Here is a 21,117-nt window from a genome sequence, read left to right as displayed (position 1 = left end):
GGCCGACTTGGGGCTGCTGAATATCCCACGGTCTAGGCATAAGCTCACGGGCGACCGCGCCTTTGCGGTTGCAGCTCCTAGACTGTGGAACAGCATCCCCCTTCCCATCAGAACTGCCCCATCCATCGACTCCTTTAAGTCAAGACTAAAATCTTATCTATACTCCCAAGCCTTTCCTGACGTCCACTGAGCGTGGGCTATATGTATATATGTATGTAGTTTGTTTGTTTATACTATTCTTATAACAAATGTAAAGCACTTTGGCCAACGAGAGTTGTTTTTTTTTTTTAATGTGCTATATAAATAAATGTGACTTGACTTGACTTGAGGGACAATTTACAATTTTTACCGAAGCCAATTAACCTACAAACACCTACTTCTTTGGAGTGGGGGAGGAAGCCGGAGCACCCGGAGAAAACCCGGGTCACGGGGAGAACGTACAAACCCCGTACAGACAACATCCGTAGTCAGGATGGAACCCAGGTGTCTGGTGCAGTAATGCCCCTGTCTCACTTAGGAAACCTGAATGGAAACCTCTGGAGACTTTGCGCCCCACCCAAGGTTTCCGCGCGGTTTCCGTGCGGTTCCCGGAGGTTTTTGTCAGTCTCCCTACCTGCTTCCACTACCTGCAACCTCCGGCAACCACCTGCAACCTCCGGGAACCGCATGGAAACCTTGGGTGGGGCTCAAAGTCTCCAGAGGTTTCCGTTCAGGTTTCCTAAGTGGGACAGGGGCATAAGGCAGCAACTCTACCGCTGTGTCACCATGCCAACTCCCTGCCTCTGACACTCAATCCATCCTTCCCTCTCCCACCTGACTCCATCTGTAAATCAGCCCCTCCTCACCTCCGCCTTGCCTTGCCTGCCCTTTCCCCTCCCCTTCATACCGACTTCATCCCCTCTACTCGTTCAATACAAATGAAGGGTCTTAACCCGAAACGTCTGTCCATTTCCCTCTGCAGATGCCGCCTGACCTACTGAGGTCCTGTTGCACCTCTCCTCTTCCTCTGCCACTGAGCCCAGCATCTGCGGTTTCTAATGCCTCCAATACATCCCTCCGACATATAGACACAAAAAGCTGGAGTAACTAGGGTGGCAATCGTTGTCGGCGCGGAGTTGTTGGGCCAAAGGGTCTGTTTCCGAGCCACACAGTTTAACCACCCTCTGCCTAAAGTAATCCCTCATCATCTCATTTCTAAAAGAGCGCCTTCATTTAAAAACCAACAAATGGCAACTAAAAATGCAACAAGGAGATTAAAGGTGAAATATGGAGATAAACTAGCCAGTAATATAAAACATTTCTTCAGATATACAGAGTAGTAAGAGTGACAAGAGTAATTGGACAACTGGAAAATGACACTAGAGAAATCGTAATGGGGAACAAAGTAATGGTGGATGAACTGAAGACATTTTTGTGTCAGTCTTCACAGTGGAAGACACCAGCAATGTGCCTGAAATTCAAGAGAGTCAGTGGGTGGAAGTTAGTGGAGTGGCGATTACTAAGGAGAAGGTGCTTGGGAAGATGAAAGGGCCAAAGGTGGATAAGTCACCTGGGCCGGGTGGATTGCACCCCAGGGTTCTGGAAGACGTGGCTTTAGAGATTGTGGAGGCATTAGTAGTGATCTTTCAAGAACCACTGGAGTCAGGAATAGTCCTAGAGCACTGTAAAATAGTAAATGTAACTCCTCCGTTCAAGACTGGAGAGAAGGAAAACACATTATAGGCCGGTTAGACCCACATCAGTGGTTGGTACATTTTTAGAGTCCATCGTTAAGGATGAGGTTTCATGATACTTGGAAACACAGGATGAAATAGGTAGTAGTCAGCATGGTTTTAAGGGGAGATCTTGCCTGACAAATCTGTTGCAATTCTTTAGGTAGTAACAAGCCGGCTGACAAAAGAGAGTCAAAGGTTTCGACCCGAAACGTTCCCCCATTCCGTCTCTCCAGAGATGCTGCCTGTCCCACTGAGTTACTCCAGTTTTTTGTGTCTATCATCAGTGGTTGTTGTTCACTTGGGTTTTCAGAAGGCAGCACAGTGGCGCAGCGGTAGAGTTGCTGCCTTACAGCTCCAGAGACCCGGATTTGATCCTGACTACGGGTGCTGTCTGTGCGGAGTTTGTACGTTCTCCCCGTGACCAGCGTGGGTTTTCTCAGAGTGCTCCGGTTGCCTCCCACACTCCAAAGACGTGCAGGTTTGTAGGGCAATTGCCTGGGATAAAATTGTAAATTGTCCCTAGTGTGTGACATGCTAGTGTACAGGGTGATCGCTGGTCAGCGCGGACTCAGTGGGCTGATGGGTCTGTTTCCACGCTGTATTTCTAATATCTAAAAGGAAAGTAAAGGCCTTTGATAAGGTGCCACGTGAGGCTGCTAAACAAGACAAGAGCCCAGGATGTTAAACGGAGCGTGCTAGCATGGATAGTTTAGTTGAGTTTCATTTTAGTTTAGAGATACAGCACAGAAACAGGCCCTTTGGCCCACCGAGTCCGCGCCGACCAGTGATCCCCGCACATTAACACTATCCTACACATAGTAGGGACAATTTGCACATACCAAGTATACAAACCCAAGCCAATTAACCTACAAACCTGTATGTCTATGGAGTGTGGGAGGAAACTGAAGATCTTGGAGAAAACCCACGCGGTTACAGGGGGAACGTACAAACTCCGCACAGACAGCACCCGTAGTCGGGAGCGAACCCCGGTCTCTGGCGCTGCAAGGGCTGTAAGGCAGCAACTCTATCGCTATGCCACTGAGAGCCAGGGTTGCCCGTCTCGTATTAGCCGGGACATCTCGTATATTGGGCCAAATTGGTTTGTCCCGTACGGGACCGCCCTTGTCCCGTATTTGAACCGCTACTACTCGGGTCGAGGGGACTGTCGGGTCGGAGCGCCGCGTCCGGCCCCGCCTCACCCGTCCCGACGTAGTGCAGCCCATGGAGTGCAGCAGCAGCAGCAGCGCCTCGCCCGTGGCCCCGTCGGTCGGCAGCCCGACATTCGGACCTTCGCTTACCGCCGACACCAGCACCCCTCCTTCTCACAGCCTATCATCGGTTCATGAGTTGGACGGGGCGCCGGACTTTGCATTCGACGTCGCGCGGCCCGGGCCAAAACTCCTCAGCTGGCCCGCCGGCTGGGCTTTGTGCGGAGTCCAGCACCCGGGACAACTTATCATTCACCCAGCCACGACCCAGTCGGTCAACTATTGCCGTCGGGAATTTGTCCCGTATTTTGACCTTTTGTCCCTTATTCGGGAGTGGGAAAGTTGGTGACCCCTACCGATAGCAGATTGGCTGACTGTCAGAGTGGAAATAAAGGGGGCTGGATGGCGGAATGAAGGCTTTGTGGCCAAGTTTGCGGATGATATAAAGATAGGTGGAGGGGCAGGCAGTGTTGAGGAAGCAGGAATCCTGCAGAAGGACTTGGACAGGTTAATAGACTGAGCAAAGAAGTGGCAGATGGAATACAATGCAGCAAAGTGGACATCATGTATTTCGGATGAAGGAACAAACTATTTTCTAGTTACTATTTTCTAAATGGGGAAAAGATTCAGAAATCGGAGGTGCAAAGGGACTTGGGAGTGCTGGTGCAGGATTCCCAAAAGTTTAATTTGCAAGTTGAGTCAGTAGTAACAAAGGCCAATGTAATGTTAGCATTCATTACAAGATAACTAGACTACAGAAGCAAGTATGTAACACTAAGGCTTTATTTATAAGGCGCTGGTTAGATCACATTTGGAATATTGTGAGCAGTTTTGGGCCCCATATCTGAGGAAGGATGTGCTGGCATTGGAGAGGGTTCAGAGGTTGACAAGAATGATCTGGGGATGATTGGGTTAATGTATGAAGAGCTTTTGCTGACACTGGGCCTGTACTCGCTGAAGGATGAGAGGAAGGTCTCATTGAAATGTAATGAGTAGTGAAAGACCCGGATAGAGTGGATGTGGAGAGGATGGTTCCAACCAACTACGACCTATCTCGACTATCTTGACTAAACCTATGATTAAAAAAATATCGATTTTTTTCCATGGCGACCTTTTTTTACTTGCAGGCATTTTTCAGCATGTTGAAAAATACGCCGTAATCTAACTGAGGCCTTGAGTATGCGGGGACTATGCTCGAGCATGAAGGAGAGTTACAAAGACCTCCTAGGACCTCGTGTCGACCATGCTGCAAGTATGAGTCGAGGACAAACTCGCCAGAACTCGCGGATTAGATTCCCTTAACTTAAGCAAGGTCAGGATGGAAGCGAGGACAGAAGATGAAGGTGCTGACAGCTTCCTTAATGGATGGACATGGACGAGAAGGGCCGAATGGACTGGTGTTGTTGCCCTTACCTTGTTCTGGTAGGTCCAGTAGAGGAAGTGTCCATGTGAATCCATGCGCATAACCACCGGCGATCCAGCTCCAGTCTCCTGAGGGCACAAATAACACAGCATTGGCTTCTGTGCCAGCCACAACCTAAATCATTATTGCTGTAGATAGCAAGTGGAATCGAATATAGGAGCAAAGAGATCCTTCTGCAGTTGTACAGAGCCCTAGTGAGACTACACCTGGAGTATTGTGTGCAGTTTTGGTCCCCTAATTTGAGGAAGGGCATTCTTGCTATTGAGGGAGTGCAGCGTAGGTTTACAAGGTTAATTCCTGGGATGGCTGGACTGTCATATGCTGAGGGAATGGAGCGGCTGGGCTTGTACACTCTGGAGTTTAGAAGGATGAGAGGGCATCTCATTGAAACATATAAGATTGTTAAGGGTTTGGACACGGTAGAGGCAGGAAACATGTTCCGATGTTGGGGGAGTCCAGAACCAGGGGCCACAGTTTAAGAATAAGGGGTAAGTCATTTAGAACGGAGACAAGGAAACACTTTTTCTCAGAGAGTGGAATTCTCTGCCTCAGAGGGCGGTTGAGGCCAGTTCTCTGGATACTTTCAAGAGAGAGCTAGATAGGGCTCTTAAAGATAGCGGAGTCAGGGGATATGGGGAGAAGGCAGGAACGGGGTACTGATTGTGGATGATCAGCCATGATCACATTGAATGGCGGTGCTGGCTCGAAGGGCCGAATGGCCTACTCCTGTACCTATTGTCTATTGTCTATTATGGCCTGGTGCTCATCTGTGGGGTTATAGTCCATGGATGAGTAGGAGGAGGTGTCTGAGAGTTGTCGCCTGGCCTCGGTGGGTGAGGCAGAGAATTCCACAGACTCACCACTCCCTGTGAGAAAAAGTGTTTCCTCATCTCCGTTCTAAATGGCTTACTCCTTATTCTTAAACTGTGGCCCCTGGTTCTGGACTCCCCCAACATCGGGAACATGTTTCCTGCCTCTAGCGTGTCCAAACCCTTAACAATCTTATATGTTTCAATGAGATGCCCTCTCATCCTTCTAAACTCCAGAGTGCACAAGCCCAGCTGCCCCATTCCCTCAGCATATGACAGTCCTGCCATCCCAGGAATCAACCTTGTAAACCTACGCTGCACTCCCTCAATAGCAAGAATGTCCTTCCTCAAATTAGGGGACCAAAACTGCACACAATACTCCAGGTGCGGTCTCACTAGGGCCCTGTACAACTGCAGAAGGACCTCTTTGCTCCTATACTCTTGTTATGAAGGCCAACATGCTATTCGCTTTCTTCACTGCCTGCTGTACCTGCATGCTTACTTTCATAGACTGATGAACAAGAACCCCCAGATCCCGTTGTACTTCCCCTTTTCCCAACTTGACGCCATTTAGATAGTAATCTGCCTTCCTGGTTTTGCTACCAAAGTGGATAACCTCACATTTATCCACATTAAACTTCATCTGCCATGCATCTGCCCACTCCCCCAACCTGTCCAAGTCACCCTGTCATTCTCATAGCATCCTCCTCACAGTTCACACTGCCACCCAGCTTTGTGTCATCTGCAAATATGCTAATGTTACTTTGAATCCCTTCATCCAAATCGTTGATGTATATTGTAAATAGCTGCGGTCCCAGCACCGATCCTTGATGTACCCCACTAGTCACTGCCTGTCATTCTGAAAGGGACCCGTTAATCCCTACTCTTTGTTTCCTGTCTGCCAACCACTTCTCTATCCATGTCAGCACTCTACCCCCAATACCATGTGCCCTAATTTTGCCCACTAATTTCCTATGTAAATGCTTTCTGAAAGTCCAGGTACACTACATCCACTGGCTCTCCCTTGTCCATTTTCTGAGTTACATCTCAAAAAATTCTAGAAGATTAGTCCCCTTTGTAATTCCATGCTGACTCAGACCGATCCTGTTACTGCTATCCAAATGTGTTTTATAATTGACTCCAGCATCCTCCCCACCACCAATGTCAGGCTACAGTGGTCTATAATTCCCCGTCTTCTCTCTCCCGCCTTCTTAAAAAGTGGGATAACATTAGCTACCCTCCAATCCACAGGAACTGATCTTGGGTCTATCGAACATTGTGATGTGGAGAGATATAGCACAAATGTATGAAAGATATGCAAAAAAAGTAACAATGAGAAAGGAAACAGGCCATTGTTAGCTGTGTTCTAGGTGAAAATGAGTTACAGACAATGAGACTCAACAAGACGACTTTAAGCTGGTACGACTTGGGTGGGAGAGGGACGGAGAGAGGTGGGATGCAAGGGTTATTTGCAGTTAGAATAATCAAAATCAGTCTGGGGAGAGGGAAACTGGAGAGACTGAGAGTCAGGGTATTTCATTGAAGCTTAACTTGCCTGCCATGTTACTGTATCTCACTGCCACATTATATATAATATTGTAACTCACTGTATCTTCCTGTAATTCAGTCTCGCCATGCACCAGCTAATCTTATTATGACCTTATAATTTAATATCATAGAGGGTAATAGTTACAATGGGCGATCGGGCAAACTTCGGATTGTTTTTTCTGGAACGTCGGAGGTTGAGGGTAGACCTTGTATAATTATGAGAGGCTTTGGTAGAGTAGACAATAAGAACCATTATCCCAGAGAAGAAATGTCCAACACTAGAGGACACAGCTTTAAGGTGAAAGGGGGAAAGTTTAATGGAGATATGCAGGGCATGTTTTGTTTTACACAGGGAACAATGGGGGCACTGCCACAGGTGGTGGTGGAGGCAGATATGAAAGTGGTGTTTAAAAGGCTTTTAGATAGGCAGAAGATAGACCCAAAATGCTGGAGTAACTCAGCAGGGCAGGCAGCATCTCTGGAGAAGGAACGGGTGACATTTCGGGTCGAGACCCTTCTTCAGACTTTTTATAGATAGGCACGTGTATATACAGGAATTGAAGATATATAGATCAGGTGTAGGCAGAGGAGATGGGGTTAAATTGGCAGCTTGCTTGGCACAGACATTGTGGGCTGAAGGGGCTGTTCCTGTGTTGTATTGTTCTATGTTCTGTGCTCTAGTGATATTTACCATCACCGCGCTTTAACATAACTCCTGTACCTTACCACGAATCACATAGTTCACCATACCTCGATTCATTTCACCACCTTGATCTGAAAATACTTGCACCGTTCCTTTGTTAGCGCTGGGTCTCAAGACCCCAGTGTGTGGGAAGGAACTACAGATGCTGGTTTACACTGAAGATGGACATCAAATGCTGGAGTAACTACGCGGGCCAGGCAGCATCTCTGGAGAGAAGCAATGGGTGACGTCTCGGGTCTCGACCCTTCTTCAGACTAAGTCCCAGTTCTCAGTACCAACGCAGCTGTTAGCATGAAGTCTGAAGAAGGGTCTCAACCCGAAACGTCACCCATTCCTTCTCTCCAGAGATGCTGCCTGTCCCGCTGAGTTACTCCAGCATTTCGTGTCCATCAGCTGTTGGTATACTTTCATTACAAGGACTGCCCTCGTTCAGAAAGGGGCTGAAGGGGCACTTACAAGCTTGCAACACCCAATTTCCAAGAGATGAATAATAAAACCATGTTAAAAGCGATTGTATTATATTTCACTGCATCTTACCTTTCACTGCTTATTTCCCCGCATCAATGTATGATCACTACACCATTTTGTACTGCATGATATTTAAGAACGGGCAGTGTCTCTCCAATGCTATCATTCTTCATTGGATATCACCTGCCTCCAGCATTTATACCTCAGTCTGAAGAAGGGTCGCGACACGAAACATCGCCTATCCCTTTTCTCCAGAGATGCTGCCTGTCCCGTTGAGTTACTCCAGCGTGCTGTGTCTATCTTCACAATACTGCTCCACCTCACCCTGTGTCGCCTCTCTCTTTGGTCGGCACTGTCTATTTCTCTACCTCGCCATTTCTTCACATTCCACACTGTAACCGAGCACTTGACTACCTGATAGATTGCACATGACGCGGACACACGCCATGTTCCTTCCTTTCGACTGTTCTTCGCTCAATCCAAGACAGTCACACAAACCAACCTCCCTTCCGTTGACTCCATTTATACCTCACGCTGCCTTGGCAAGGCCAGCAGCATAATCAAGGACCAGTCGCACCCCGGCCACTCCCTCTTCTCCCCTCTCCCATCAGGCACAGGTATAGAAGTGTGAAAACACACACCTCCAGATTCTGAGACAGTTTCTTCCCAGCTGTTATCAGGCAACTGAATCATCCCACCACAACCAGAGAGCAGTCCTGAACTACTATCTACCTCATTGGTGACCCTCAGACTATTTTTGATCGAACTTTGCTGGATTTATCTTCCATAAAATGTTATTCCCTTATCATATATCTGTACACTGTAAATGGCTCGATTGTAATCATGTACAGGTACTGTCTTTCCACTGACTGGTTAGCACGCAACAAAAGCTTTTTCACTGTACCTCAGTATGCATGACAATGAACTAAACTAACTTACCTATTCTGCACTGTGTATTCAATCCAATTGTGTTTTGCACACTAGTCTTGATTTTGTTTGGTATTTCATTCAACTTTTAAAACGTTTATGTATAATTTATCTGTTGTCTAAGTGCCTGTGATGCTGTGCAATCAAGATTTTCATTGTAGTGTACATCCCCATTGGGCAATTAACAATAAACTCAAAGATAGATATAAAATGCTGGAGTAACTCAGCGGGACAGGCAGCATCTGTGGATAAAAGGAATCAATGACCTTTCGGGTTGAGTCCTTTCTCCAGACGCTTTTGAGCATTTTGGGACTATCTCGGTGTAAACCAGCATCTAACCATATAAACCATATAACAATTACAGCACGGAAACAGGCCATCTCGGCCCTTCTAGTCCATGCCGAACACTTACTCTCACCTAGTCCCATCTACCTGCACTCAGACCGTAACCCTCCATTCCTTTCCCGTCCATATACCTATCCAATTTGTTTTTAAATGATAAAAACGAACCTGCCTCCACCACTTCCACTGGAAACTCATTCCACACAGCTACCACTCTCTGAGTAAAGAAGTTCCCCCTCATGTTACTCCTAAACTGCAGTTCCTTCTTACACATTTTTTATTATAAACTCAATTTAGAGTCATAGAGTGATACAGTGTGGAAACAGGCCCAACTTGCCCACACCGGTCAACATGCAGCAGCTACACTAGTCCCACCTGCCTGCGTTTGGTCCATATCCCTCCAAACCCGTCCCATCCATGTTTCGTAAAGGTTGGGATAGTCCCTGCCTCAACAATCTCCTCTGGTAGCTCGTTCCACAGCCCCACCAAAGGTTAACCCTCAGATCTGACATGAACTGCATTGTATCTCCTCATAATGCTGCAGGAAGAGGGCTCCAGGTTCAAGCCTGGTCGAGAACTAACTGGGGCGACAATGATGAGACAATACCGGGTGGCACTCACCCCCCCCCTCCCTTCACCCCCCATCAGTTCTAAGCCACAAGTACTTACATCGTCCCATTTAATGAACTTCTCTCCATGAACCAGGAATGGTTTCACCTCGATCGCAGGGAGTAACGCTCCAGCCATTCTCAGATAAGCAAGTCGTGCCGAAGGCTCCTCGCAGCAAGTTGGCAAGGGCAGAGAGACTCACGACCAACGATCCCAGGATGGGTATAAACAAAAGAATCTTTTTTTATAGCCAGCTCCCACCTCCAAGTCAAATGAAAGCCAGCAACATGCAAAGCAAGATGCAAATAAAAACAGAAGGCCGTCTGAAAACACACACACACACATAGGCAAATGGAAAAGATATGTTCACAGCTGCAACTCCCAGTCGACCCACTCTCACTGTTTCAAAGGTAGACAAAAAAGCTGGAGAAACTCAGCAGGTGAGGCAGCATCTATGGAGCGAAGGAAAAGGCGACATTTCAGGTCGAGATCCTTCTTCAGACATCTCCTTACTGCTTCAAGGTTTCTTACACATTTAGACGTGGCATAACTGGTCACTCAGCAGTGCAAGTGGCCATCAAGCCTATATTTCTATGGTCCGCTCTAAGAGTGTGTTGAACTGCAGTACATTAGTGGGACTGTTGCAGGTGTAAGGAGGAACTGCAGGTGCTGGTTTACACTGAAGATAGACACAAAAGATTGACTTTAAGACTTTTTGCCTTCCATTACAATGAGGAGGTGCCTGGTAGACTCACTGTGGTGGATGTTAAACTGTGTTCATTGTGTGTTCTGTTATTTTATTTTCTGTACGACTGCAAGGTACCCAATTTCGTTCAAAACCTTTTTTGGAATGGCAATAAACTCAACTCAACTCAAATGCTGGAGTAATGCAGCGAGCCAGGCAGCATCTCTGGAGAGAAGGAATGGGTGACGTTTCAGGTCGAGACATTTCTTCAGTCTGAATTCACCCATTCCTTCTCTCCAGAGATGCTGCCTGTCCCGCTGAGTTACCCCAGCATTCTGCAGCCGTCTTAGGGATCAGGGGGGTGCTTTGTCCAGCTGGTGCTGTCAAACTCAGGGAACACTTGGCAGAGGTAAGTCGGCCAGAGGAACTCGTCGTCACTCCTCCTGGGCCTGGCCAAGGTTCAGGCAATGAGCTGGTGAGATTGCACTTGGACCGACCGCCTGTCCCCCTTCCGCTAATGTGTCCCTGGCTGGGTGTCCCTGGGGACAGGGTACGCGGAGTCCTCCGACTTCTTGGACGCCTCAAGCACCCACGGGTGCCGGACAAGGATGGTGACGTCTTAATTTGAATTTGTGTTTTGTATACATTTTGATAGAAACGTACACATTGCAATATGTAAATAAACCTCCAAACAACTGAGTCACTTTGCCAGCTCAGATTGCAGCTGTGATGTCTTTCCAACAGTGGTACATCCCACTGGCCTTCATCAGGAATTAAAGGGCATTTTGTTCTTCGAGTGGACGACCCAGTCACTGACTAGGTCATGGAGTGCCGTGAGCAATTGGGAGCCCCGATATTTGCCCCTTCATGTTGAAAAATCTTCACGAGTCTTCCCACGCTTACCTGCCGTTAGCGAGTCTTCCCTAGGACCTGCCGTTAGCGTTACGAGCTGCTAAGGGACGTCCCCGAGCTCCGACGTACCCGCTACGTTCATTCTCCGTGCTTACCGCGAGTTTGATTTTCTTTTAAAACTCGGAAGAGCTCTTGGAATGAACTCGTACCGTGGGACAGGGCTATAACTCAGCGGGTCCAACAGCATTTCTGGAGAAAAGGAATGGGCGACGTTTCAGGTCGAGACCCTTCTTCAGCAGTGAGGCAGCAGACAGACAAGAAACTCATGATAAACCTACATCCACCGCTATGAGATGGCAGCAATCCTACCAACGGCAAAGTAACACTGCAAGATTTTTTTCAGCAATTTAATTAAGTACACAATTTATTATTAGAAAGATGATATTTGGGGCAAAGTGTCCAGAGGTCTGAGCCCCAGTGGTGCTATACACCAGTGACAGTCCCAGAGGTGCTGTACCCCAGTGACAGTGATAGACACCATCTCCGTGGAAGTCTCCAAGTATTGGCGTCCACCACAAACGAGACAGTTCCAATATAATCAGTCCTCATAGAGCGTTCACTTCCAGAGCATCTGCATTATTCACTGTAACAGCTTACTGCCAATGCAAATGCCCTCCAGTAAAGGTTGCAACTGTCCAGTCACCTGGTGGTCTCCACTGCCTTGCATCTCCTGGAGTGGGATGGTCGCCCACCGCATTCCACATGGACCAAGCTCAGGAAAGACCAGGAGGTTCACTCTACCTTCCCCCGGCCTGTGGAACACGGTTTCTCGTGCTTGGACTCATCCCGACCCAGACGTGGAGTCCCTGGTCATCTCTCCCAGGGCCGGGAGCTGGGCTGCTCACCTCCTCCGTCTCAGGGCCGCGCCCGGGGGCTGTTGGCGGCACCGCGGAGCTCCACCGTGTGCTCCTCCACCACGTCACCACTGATTACACTGCTGGATCAGAGGCATCATGCAGTCAGGAGGCCCGGCCTGCAGCAGGAAGAGGTGGTCGAGGAGATCCACCGACGTCGCTCTTTCCTCCACTTCATGGATCAGCATCCGGCCCAGGAAATCACGAAGGATCGGGGATACCTGCAACAGGACAACCTCCGGTCAAAGACATTCCCAAATTCCGGGCCGACTGTTACGGCCAACTGTTTGGGACATCGATTACATTTCACAGCCTCTCCCTCTCTGGCACTCTTCAGGCCACCAGCTGAGACCTCTTCTGATCCACTGCCACACTCTCGCACATCACTGCCCACCACCTCAACTGTGCTCTCGACTTGTTCCTTAAGTGGAAGGTGGTGGACAAATTGCATCTCCCCTCTGTCTGATGATCCGATGGCTTTCCTGAGGTTTGTCAAATCCTTCAAGCCTAGTACTAGTTGAGGAAGGACATTCTTGCTATTGAGGGAGTACAGCATAGGTTCACAAGGTTAATTCCCGGGATAGCGGGACTGTCATATGCTGTGAGAATGGAGTGGCTGGGCTTGTACACTCTGGAGTTTAGAAGGAAGAGAGGGGATCTTATTGAAACATTGTTAAGGGTTTGGGCATGCTAGAGGCAGGAAACATGTTCCTGATGTTGAGGGAGTTCAGAACCAGGGGCCACAGTTTAAGAATAAGAGGCAAGCCATTTAGAACGGAGACGAGGAAACACTTTTTCACGCAGAAAGTTGTGAATCTGTGGAATTCTCTGACTCAGAGGGCGGTGGAGGCCAGTTCTCTGGATGCTTTCAAGAGAGAGCTCGATAGGGCTCTGAAAGATAGCGGAGTCAGGGGATATGGGGAGAAGGCAGGAACGGGGTACTGATTGTGGATGATCAGCCATGATCACATTGAATGGTGGTGCTGAATGAACGAAGGGCTGAATGGCCTACTCCTGCACCTATTGTCTATTGCCTATTGTCAATAGTTACAGAACTCTCAGTACTTCACATAGCTGACAATGGATATCATCTAGTGTAATAAACATGTTAAGAACAGTTAACATGGGAAAGCTTAAGAACCATAATTTACTGACAAAGTAACAGAGGCAGATGGTGCTCCCTGTTATTGTGCTGCAGAGGGCACATAAAGCCGCAGGTAAATCCTGGTATCCGAAGAGGGTTAAAGGAATCAAGGAATATGGGGAAAAGGCAGGAACAGGGTACCGATTCTAGATGATCAGCCATGATCATATTGAATGCCGGTGCTGGCTCGAAGGGCTGAATGGCCTACTCCTGGACCTATTTTTCTATGTTTCTATGGAAAGGCAGAAGTTCATGAATTCATGTGATAGGAGCTGAATTAGGCCATTCGCCCATCAAGTCTACTCTGCCGTTCAATCATGGCAGATCTATCTTCCACTCCTAACCCCATTCTCCTGCCTTCTCCCCACAATCCCTGACACCCCTACTTATCAAGAACCCATTTATTTCCGCCTTGGTGAAAATACCCATTGACTTGGCCTCCACAGCCTTCAGTGGCAAACAATTCCACAGATTCACCACCCTCTGATTAAAGAAATTCCTTCTCATCATCTTCCTAAAGGCTGGGATGTAATGTTAAAATTGTACAAGGCATTGGTGAGACCAAATCTGGAGTACGGTGTACAATTTTGGTCGCCCAATTATAGGAAGGATGTCAACAAAATAGAGAGAGTACAGAGGAGATTTACTGGAATGTTGCCTGGGGTTTCAACAACTAAGTTACAGAGAATAAGGTTGACTAAGGGGAAAAAAATTTGTTCGGCATGGACTTGTAGGGCCGAGATGGCCTGTTTCCGTGCTGTAATTGTTATATGGTTATATGGTTAAGTTAGGTCTTTATTCTCTGGAGCGCAGAAGGTTAAGGGGGGACTTGATAGAGGTCTTTAAATTGATGAGAGGGATAGACAGAGTTGACGTGGACAAGCTTTTCCCTTTGAGAATAGGGAAGATTCAAACAAGAGGACATGACTTCAGAATTAAGGGACAGAAGTTTAGGGGGAATATGAGGGGGAACTTCTTTACTCAGAGAGTGGTAGCGGTGTGGAATGAGCTTCCAGTGGAAGTGGTGGCGGCAGGTTCGTTGGTATCATTTAAAAATAAATTGGATAGGCATATGGATGAGAAGGGAATGGAGGGTTATGGTACGAGTGCAGGCAGGTGGGACTAAGGGAAAAAAGTTGTTCGGCACGGATTTGTAGGACCGAGATGGCCCGTTTCCGTGCTGTAATTGTTATATGGTTATATGGTTATAAAGGAACGTCCTTGACTCCCGAGGGCAGCAGCTGTGCGCTTGCTAACTTTTTGGAGACCATCCAGCCTGCCCTGATGTCCTCAGGGATTGTCCATCTCAGGCCAGAGATCGAGGCCTCGTGTGGACCCAGGTCTGGAGCGTAGGGATGGATTCTCGGGACCGCTCCATCCACTGCGACAAAGCTGTAACCCCACACAGAGTACTGACCATGTGATCCAGCCTCAGCCTGGGAGCAGGGTAGTCTCGGAGCATTTTCATGGCGTCCACGGGGTTGTCGCTGAAGTAGGGAGGTTCTCCGTCGACCATCTCCATCACCATAATCCCCAGTGACCAGATATCCACCTGCAACATGAAGGGACAGTCTCACGCTCCACTCCCGGCCTCAACGCTCGGTGCACTGTTGCTCAACAGGACCGTGCTTCCTTCTAACGCTCACCCCCCACACGTCTCCCTGCTGCAAGGGCGCTCGGACTGACTCCACCACAAAGCCCAGAGCATCTTTGACTACCACCTCCCTGCTCCCCACTCGACTCGGCCTCTGTCAGGCCTGTGATGCCCGCAAACCCCCTTTGCACGTTAGTTCACATCAGTCTGAAGAAGGGACCCGTCCCGAAACATTACCTGTCCATTCCCTCTACTGATGCACTAAGTTCCACAGCTAGAATTTGTTGTGGTTCCAAAGATAGTGAATCTATTGGCTCTACTGTGTAGGCATTTAGTTTAGTTTAGAGATACAGCGCAGAAACCGAGTCGGCACCAACCTCGATCACTGCACATTAGCCCTATCCCACTCAAACTGGGGGCATTATACACTTATGCCAAGCCAATTAGCCTACAAATCTGTATATCTTTGGAGAGTGGGAGGAAACCAAAGATCTCGGAGAAAACCAACACGGGTCACGGGGAGAACGTACAAACTCCGTACAGACAGCACCCGCAGTCAGGATCGAACCTGGGTCTCCGGCGCTGCAAGTGCCATAAGGAAGCAACTCTACCGCTGTGCAAGCATCAAGCATTTTGTGCCTTGCTCGAGATGCCAGCATCTGCGGCTCCTTGTGTCTCCTGTGTACATCTTGACCCACTGGAGAGCAGAAACCATTCACTCCACCCCTTGTCCCTGTGGCCTAATGTCTCAGAGCCTCCATCTTCCACCCGCTCACAGCATCCTACACTCCAGCTCCGTTCCTCTCCACTGCCCATCATTACCCATCCCAGTTTGAACAGAATGGAGTTTAACCCTTCTGTCTTTTACTTTTTCAGTTCAGTTTATTGCCACGTGCACCGAGATACAGTGAAAAGCTTTTGTTGCGTGCTAACCAGTTAGCAGAAAGACAATACATGATTACAATCGAGCCATTTACAGTGTGCCGATACATGTTAAGGGAATAGCGTTTAGTGCAAGGTAAAGCCAGCAAAGTCCAATCAAGGATTGTCCGAGGGACATCAAAGAGGTAGATAGTAGTTCAGCACTGCACTCTGGTTGTGGTAGGATGATTCATCTGAATACATTATTCTCTTCAACGTCCCATTTCCCTTCATGCTGGTATCCTCTCCCTCACCTTCCTCCAAGCACACAGACTCTAACATCTGATTACTATCTATGCTTTTAAATCCCTGAATGGTCTTGCTCCGCCCTACCTATCTGAGCTTCTACACCCTTAAACACCCGCCCGCTCTCTCAGGTCAGATAATCTGCTGCTCCTGAGTGGGCCTAAAACTAAGCTGAAGCTCAGAGGGGACCGTGCCTTTGCTGTGTCGGCACCCAAATTATGGAACGATCTGCCTCTCCACATTAAACAGGCCTCTTCTCTGTCTGTTTTTTAAATCACTTCTTAAAACCCATCTCTTCTCCGTGGCCTTTGATACCCAGTAAGGTGTCGACTTTATTTATTTACTTGATTTAATTTCTTATTTTTTGATTGCTTTTATTCCGTAGCTATTATTTTTACTCATGTTTTATGCCTTTTAATTTATTGTTGTATTTCATATGTAATTTTTGCGCCTCATGCGAGCTGTTATGGTGTCTGTTTATGATGTCTTGTTTATTCTTCTGTACAGCACTTTGGTCAACATTGGCTGTTTCAAAGTGCTTAACAAATAAAGTTGGATTGGATTGGATATCTAAATGGCGTCAAGTTGGGAAAAGGGGAAGTACAACGGGATCTGGGGGTCCTTGTTCATCAGTCTATGAAAGTAAGCATGCAGGTACAGCAGGGAGTGAAGAAAGCGAATGGCATGTTGGCCTTTATAACAAGAGGAATCGAATATAGGAGCAAAGAGGTCCGTCTGCAGTTGTACAGAGCCCCAGTGAGACCACACCTGGAGTATTGTGTGCAGATTTGGTCCCCTAATTTGAGGAAGGACATTCTTGCTATTGAGGGAGTGCAGAGTAGGTTTACAAGGTTAATTCCCGGGATGGCGGGACTGTCATATGCTGAGAGAATGGAGCAACTGGGCATGTACACTCTGGAGTTTAGAAGGATGAGAGGATATCTCATTGAAACATATAATATTGTTAAGGGCTTGGACACACTAGAGGCAGGAAACATGTTCCCAATGTTGGGGGAGTCCAGAACCAGGGGCCACAGTTTAAGAATAAGGAGTAAGCCATTTAGAACGGAGATGAGGAAACGCTTTTTCACACAGAGAGTTGTGAGTCTGTGGAATCCTCTTTAGAACGGAGCCGGTTGCCTTTGATACCCAGTAACACTTTTTTCATTTAACATTTTTTGATTGAGTGGTGAATCTGTTTTTGAATTCTCTGTCTCATATGAGGGCAGTGGAGGCAGGTTCTCTGGTCTTGTTTATGCTTTCAGCAGAGAGAGAGCTAGATAGGGCTCTTAAAAATTAGCGGAATCAGGGGATATTGGGAGAAGGCAGGAACGGGGTACTGATTGGGGATGATCAGCCATGACCACATTGAATGGCGGTGCTGGCTCGAAGGGACAAATGGCCTACTGCACCTATTGTCTGTTGTCTACCTATCCACCCAATACCACTCCATTTCGATAAGCAATCTATGAGGTTCTATCTACCTCATTGGTGACCCTCAGACTATCCCTGTTTGGACTTTCCTAGCTTTACCTTACACTAAACGTTATTCCCTTATTGTGTATCCATAAGCTGTGAACGGCTCGATTGTGATCATGTATTGTCTTTCCACTGACTGGATAGCAGGCAACAAAAGCTTTTCACTGTACCTCGGTACACGTGGCAATAAACTAAACCATAATGACTCCTCTCTGGCTGTTCATGTAGAGCACACCACTCCGTAAGAACTGGCAACTCAATAAGGGACAAAAGGACAAAATAAGGGACAAATTCCCGACGGCAATTCGTTGACCGACTGGGCCGTGGCTGGGTGAGTGATAGGATGGCCCGGGTGCTGGACTGCACACAAAGCCCAGCCGGTGGGCCAGCTGATGAGTTTTGGCCCGGGGCCCCATCCAACTCATGAACCGATGATCAGCCGTGAGAAGGAGGGGTGGTGGTGTCAGCAGTAAGCGAAGGTCCGAAGGTCGGACAGCTGGCCAGGCTGCGACCGACAGGGCCATGGGCGAGGAGCTGCTGCTGCACTCCATGGGCTGCACTACGTCGGGACGGGTGAGGCGGGGCTAGATTCGGCGCTCCCACCCGACAGTCCCCTCGACCCGAGTCGTAGCGGTCAAATACGGGACAAGGGCGGTCCCGTACGGGACAAACCAATTTAGCCCAATATATGGGATGTCCCGGCTAATACGGAACAGGTGGCAACCCTATTAGTTACGCTACCCACTTCCGATAAGGATCGCCAGCCCCTGGAGTACATCACCGTCAACATCTGCAACACAGCGTGGGATACCTCTGGCCCATACGGTAACCGGGCAATCACTTCCGGAGCCATCCAGTACGGTGTTCCAACTAACGATCTCCGCCTCGGGATCTCCTCGCTTACTTGCGCACAGAATCCAAAATCTGAAAGCTTAACCTGAGAGGGAGAAAAGATAGAATGAGAACAAGCCAAAGAAAATGTCACAGCAGATTTAGATGAAAGGGAAAGGGTACATGGATAGGACAGGCTTGGTGGGACATGGGCCAGACACAGGCAGGTGAGACGAGTGTGGATGGGATATGTTGGCCGGTGTGGGCTAGTTGGGCCGAAGGGACTGTTTCCACACTGTATCACTCTATGACTCTATGATTCTATGAAAGAGTGAGGAGAACACGAGCAAGGGAGGGTGAGAGAGCGCTGATATGAGAGCGAGGATATGAGAGCGAGGATATGAGAGTGAGGATGAGGATATGATAGTGACAGAGCAAGGGAGCAATACAGAGCGAGTTCTACAAAACAATGGATAAAGCTGCTATCAATGTGTGTGCAGAAATCCATTCCATTTCCCTCACGGGGCCAGTGGAGGATATGAGAGCGAGGATATGAGAACACAGATATGAGAGTGAGGATATGAGGGTGAGAATATGAGGGTGAGGATATGAGAGTGAGGATATGAGAGTGAGGATATGAGAGTGTGGATATGAGAGTGTGGACATGAGAGTGTGGATATGAGAGTGTGGATATGTGAGTGAGGATATGAGAGTGAGGATATGAGTGTGGATATGAGAGTGGATATGTGAGTGAAAATATGTGAGTGAGGATATGTGAGTGAGGATATGAGGGTGAGGATATGAGAGTGAGGATATGAGAGTGAGGATATGAGAGTGAGGATATGTGAGTGAGGATATGAGAGTGAGGATATGAGGGTGAGGATATGTGAGTGAGGATATGAGAGTGAGGATATGTGAGTGAGGGTATGAGAGTGAGGGTATGAGAGTGAGGATATGTGAGTGAGGATATGAGAGTGACAGAGCAAGGGAGCAATACAGAGAGTGACGGGTTCTACAAAACAATGGATAAAGCTGCTATCAATGTGTGTGCAGAAATCCATTCCATTTCCCTCACGGGGCCAGTGGAGGGACTGGTGGGGACTCGATTCTCTTCTCCCAATGCCCTCCACCCCAACCATGGTTGGGTCTTTGCCCAGACTGATGCAGCACTGATGGGCAGAGGGCTGCCTGCCTTGCCACTGTTAAAAGTGAACAAAGCTCAAAGCCTCAATGCAAAGCAGGGCGGCGCAGTGGCACAGCGGGAGAGCTACGACTGCCTTACTGCGCCAGAGACCCGGGTTCCATCCTGACCATGAGTGCTGTCTGTGTGGAGTTTGCACATTCTGCCTGGGTCACTGGGTGGGTTTTCTCTGAGATCGGTTTCCTCCTACACTGCAAAGACGTACAGATATGTGGGTAAATTTGGCTTGGTAGATATGTAAAAATTGTCCCTACTGTGTGTAGGATGGTGTAAATGTGCGGGGATCGCTGGACGGTGCGGACTCGGTGGGCCGAAGGGCCTGTTTCCGCGCTGTATCTCTAAACTAAACTAAACTAAAGTTAAAGTGCCCTTCGGCCCAGCTTGCCCGTGCTATCCAAGGTGCCCATATATACTCTTCCCCGTCTGCATTTGGTCCATACATTTGGTCCTCTAAACCTTTCCTATCCATGTAACTGCTTTTTAAAAGTTGTTATAGTTTCTGCCCCCACTACTTCCTCCGGCAGCTCGTTCCGTACACCTACATATTCTCTGCACTTCCATGTGCCTATCTAAAAGCCTCTTAAATGCCACTGTCATATCTGCTTCCACCACCACCCCTGGCAATGTGCTCCAGGCCCCCACCCCTTCTGTGTAAAAAAACTTCCCCGCACATCTCCATTAAACTAACCCCCTCTCATCTTTTAACTATGCCATGTTTTGTTCGATATTTCCGCCTTAGGAGAAATGTTCTGATTGTCTACCCTATCTATTCTAGAAGGCATGGCATCTCCTTTCACTTTTACGCGGATGATAGCCAGTTGTATATGCCACTCAGGAAAGAAGATAATTATTCCCTAAAATCACTTCTGTCTTGTCTTGAGGACATTAAGTCCTGGATGGCCTTAAACTTTCTGGGACTTAACGAAAAAAAGACAGAAGTGATTTTGTTCGGACCTAATGGCTGCTGTGAACCTCCCTTTGTTGACTTGGGTCCACTGGCAGTGTTCGTAAAGCCAACAGTTTTAAACCTGGGTTTTATGATGGACGGTGATTTTAAATTAGATAAACAAATAGGCGCAGTGGTTAAGTCCAGCTTCTTTCACCTAAGGAAGCTGGCAAAGGTGAAGCCTATTCTCGAGCGGCAGCATTTTGAAACAGTAATCCATGCCTTTATTTCATCTCGGCTGGATTACTGTAACGCACTCTACTCTGGAGTCTCACGAGCTTCGTTGGCTCCTCTCCAGTTGGTCCAAAATGCTGCCGCTCGCCTTTTAACCAGAAGTCGAAAGAGTAAAGTCGAAACATTACGCCAATTTTGGCCTCCCTTCACTGGCTCCCAGTGCACTTTCAAGTTCATTTTAAAATTCTTTTATTTGTTTTTAAATCATTGAATGGCCTCGCCCCGCCTTACCTCTCTGAGCTGCTCCACCTATATGCTCCTGCCCGGTGCCTCAGGTCAGCGGATCAGCTGCTCCTTGAGGTACCAAGGTCTAAGCGG

The 21,117-nt window shown here is 48.0% G+C and overlaps 2 protein-coding genes across 2 annotated transcripts in view; both read right to left on the bottom strand.

Moving 5' to 3' along the window:
• LOC129700502 (1-phosphatidylinositol 4,5-bisphosphate phosphodiesterase beta-2-like) overlaps positions 1-10,249 on the bottom strand; it is a 149,257-nt gene extending 139,008 nt beyond the window's left edge. The window contains exons 1-2 of the mRNA XM_055641056.1: positions 9,813-10,249; positions 4,337-4,414 (exon numbers count right to left, since the gene is read on the bottom strand). Of these exons, the coding sequence (XP_055497031.1) occupies positions 4,337-4,414; positions 9,813-9,890 (156 nt within the window). The 5' untranslated portion in view covers positions 9,891-10,249. The remainder of the gene's footprint in view (positions 1-4,336; positions 4,415-9,812) is intronic.
• Positions 10,250-11,674: 1,425 nt separating this feature from the next.
• The window catches only part of LOC129700501 (serine/threonine-protein kinase PAK 4-like), a 49,374-nt gene continuing 39,931 nt past the window's right edge, over positions 11,675-21,117 (bottom strand). The window contains 3 exon segments of the mRNA XM_055641055.1: positions 11,675-12,424; positions 14,765-14,899; positions 18,399-18,524. Coding sequence (XP_055497030.1) covers positions 12,269-12,424; positions 14,765-14,899; positions 18,399-18,524 — 417 coding nt within the window. The 3' untranslated portion in view covers positions 11,675-12,268.

This window comes from Leucoraja erinacea, chromosome 9 (assembly GCF_028641065.1).
Source record: "Leucoraja erinacea ecotype New England chromosome 9, Leri_hhj_1, whole genome shotgun sequence".
In the NCBI taxonomy this organism is placed as follows: domain Eukaryota; kingdom Metazoa; phylum Chordata; class Chondrichthyes; order Rajiformes; family Rajidae; genus Leucoraja; species Leucoraja erinaceus.
Note: the sequence above shows the minus strand (reverse complement) of the source record. Positions and strands in the feature narration are given on the sequence as shown.